The sequence below is a fragment of the Nicotiana tomentosiformis genome, chromosome 8 (assembly GCF_000390325.3).
Source record: "Nicotiana tomentosiformis chromosome 8, ASM39032v3, whole genome shotgun sequence".
Classification (NCBI taxonomy): domain Eukaryota; kingdom Viridiplantae; phylum Streptophyta; class Magnoliopsida; order Solanales; family Solanaceae; genus Nicotiana; species Nicotiana tomentosiformis.
Genome location: NC_090819.1, coordinates 71,012,736 through 71,015,668, shown reverse-complemented (window position 1 = coordinate 71,015,668; position 2,933 = coordinate 71,012,736). Strand labels below are relative to the sequence as shown.

Below are 2,933 nucleotides of genomic sequence, written 5' to 3'. Positions count from 1 at the left end.
CAACCCTTTCAACTTAAGGTTCCCACTTTGGAACTAAGTACCCCATTTCACTCCCAAATTAACGTGAAAACAAAAGCAACTACCCCAACAAGTCACATAAAAATATTATAAAATAGAAGAGGCAATAAATAGTGAAATGGGACTAAAATACTCAAAATGACCGGTCGGGTCGTTACATACTCCCCTCTTAAAACAAATTGTTCGTCCTTAAACGAGTATAGAGACATACCTGAAGTTATGAAAAGATGAGGATAATGGCTACACATATCATGCTCGGTATCCCAAGTCGCCTCCTCAATTGGTTGACCCGTCCATTGAACCTTTACTGAAGTAATGCTCTTTGACCTCAACTATCAGACCTACCTATCCTAGATGGCCACTGACTCCTCAACATAAGACAAATTCTTGTCCAATTGGATTAAGTTGATATCTAACACATGGGACGGATCACCGTTATACATTCGGAGCATGAAAACACGGAACACCAGATGAACTGAAGATAGACTAGGTGGCAATGATACTTTGTAGGCCACCTCACCGATCCTCTCAACAATCTCTAATGTCCTGATATACCTAGGGCTCAATTTTCCTTTCTTCCCGAACCTCATATCCCCCTTCATTTGCGAAACCCGCTCTCCAACCATGAATGCAACATCACGAACCCTCTGATCTGCATAACTCTTCTGTCTAGATTGTTGTTGTAGGAAAACTCTGCAAGAGGCAAGAACTAATCCCCAAGAAACCCGAACTCCATAACATAGGCACGGAGCATATCCTCCATTAACTGAATGGTGCGCTCGGACTGTCCGCCCGTCTGAGGGTGGAATGTTGTACTCAACTCAACCCGTGTGCCTAACTCACATTGTACGGCCCTCCGGAATCGCGATGTAAACTGCGTACCCCAATTAGAGATGATGGATACCGACACTCCATGAAGTCGGACAATCTCGTGAATATAGACCTGAGCCAGCTCCTCTGAAGAATTGGTAGTCACCACCAAAATGAAATGAGACGACTTGGTCAATCTCTCTACAATCACCCATACTGCATCAAATTTATTCTAAATCCCTGGGAGCCCAACAACAAAGTCCATGGTAACTCGCTCCCATTTCCACTCAGGAATGTCAAGTCTCTGACTAGCCTCTGGTGCTCATACTCCACCTGCTAAGAATTTAGACACCAAGCTACATACTCTACTATATCTTTCTTCATTCTTCTCCACCAATAGTTGTGACTCAAATCCTGATACATCTGAGCGGCACCCGGTTGAATGGAGTACTACGAACTGTGGGCCTCCTGAAGAATCAACTCTCGTAACCCGTCCAAATGAATCAAGATGTCTTGAATAAACACAATGATGAATGAATCAAGATAGGGCTGGAATACACTATGCATCAGGTGCATGAATGATGTTGGGACATTATTCAGCCCAAATTACAACACAAGGAACTCGTAGTGACCATACCGAGTCCTAAAAGCAATCTTCCAAATATCCGGATCCCGAATCTTCAACTGATGATACCCAGACCGCAAATCAATCTTTGAGAACACTCTCTCACCCTGTAGCTGATCAGATAAGTCATCTATGTGCGTAAATGGATACATGTTCTTCACTATAACCTTGTTCAACTGCCGATAATCAATACACGTACGCATGGAACCATCCTTCTTCTTCACAAACAAGATCGGAGCATTGTAACGTGACACACTAGACTGGATGAAAACCTTGTTAAGCAACTCTTGCAAATGCTCCTTTAACTCCTTCAACTCCGCTAGGGCCATATGATACGGTGGAATAGAAATGGGTTGAGTGCCCAGCAACAAGTCAATACCAAAATTGATTTCTCTATAGGGCTGCATGCTTTGATGATATGCTGGAAATATATCTTGGAAGTGTCTCACTAATGAAACTGACTCAACGGTAGGAGTATCAGCACTGACATCTCTCGCAAAGGTTAAATATGCATCACACCCCTTTTCAACCTTTCGCATTGCCTTAAAGGACACAACCCTTCTAGGAAAATAATCCAACGTACTCCTCCACTCCAACCACGGTAACCCTTCCATAGCCAATGTCACCATCTTGGCGTGACAATCTAGAATAGCATGATAGGGAGACAATCAGCCCATGCCCAAAATAACATCAAAATCTAACATACTAAACAATAATAGATCAACTCTGGTCTCAAAACCACCAATAACAACTAATAACAACTTATACACACAATCAACAACAATATAATCTACCATATGTGTGCACACAGAAACAAGAGAACTCAAAGAATCATGAGATATACCCAAATACGGAGCAAAGCAAGATGATACATATGAATAAGTGGATCCTGGATCAAATAACACTGATGCATCTCTATGAAAAATCTAACAATACATGTGATAACTATGTCTGATACAACCGCCTTCGTCCTACCAGAAAAAGCATAACATATGTCATGTCCACCCCCTCTAGGGTGACCCCTTCCCACCTGACCTACACCCCTAGCTGGATATGCAGATGGAGAGGCAATTGGAGTAGTAGCCACGACCTGAGAAGTCTAGGGACCCTATGGAATACGTGAAACATGAGTAGTTAGTAGAGGTGCATCCCTCCTGAATCTGGGGTAGTCCCTCACTATATGACGAGTATCACCTGACTCAAAACAAGCTCTCGGAGGGTGTGTCTATCGAAACTAACTCGGATCTGGTTTTACCACTTAAAGCACCATGTGCATGAGGTGCACTAGATAGTGGTGGTGCAATATGGGAAACCTGAGACGTGGGAGTAGCCGGAGTAACACTGGAGGCTAGAAGTGCTGAATGAACTGGACAACTCACACAACCTTTACCATGACGGGCTGCAACTGGGGCACGGGCACCACTATATCCGCCAAAATCTCTAGGCATCTTGGCCTCCCTACCCTCTCTATCCCTTCCGT

General features: G+C 43.6%; 1 protein-coding gene across 1 annotated transcript; it reads right to left on the bottom strand.

The window, feature by feature from the left end:
* Positions 1-368: 368 nt before the first annotated feature.
* LOC138897653 (uncharacterized) lies at positions 369-2,082 on the bottom strand. Its single transcript, XM_070183651.1, has 2 exons — positions 1,466-2,082; positions 369-711 (listed from the first exon to the last, which is right to left on the bottom strand). The coding sequence occupies exons 1-2, from the start codon at positions 2,080-2,082 to the stop codon at positions 369-371; spliced, it is 960 nt and encodes a 319-aa protein (XP_070039752.1).
* Between the last annotated feature and the right edge of the window lie 851 nt (positions 2,083-2,933).

Bases quoted from the DNA above. Each gene is read 5' to 3' on its own strand.
- LOC138897653 (XM_070183651.1), bottom strand. From the start codon at position 2,082: ATGGTGACATTGGCTATGGAAGGGTTACCGTGGTTGGAGTGGAGGAGT. The intron at 712-1,465 runs GTATGGTCACTA...TGCCTCTTGCAG, and splicing joins AAGATTGCTTTTAGGACTCG to AGTTTTCCTACAACAACAAT.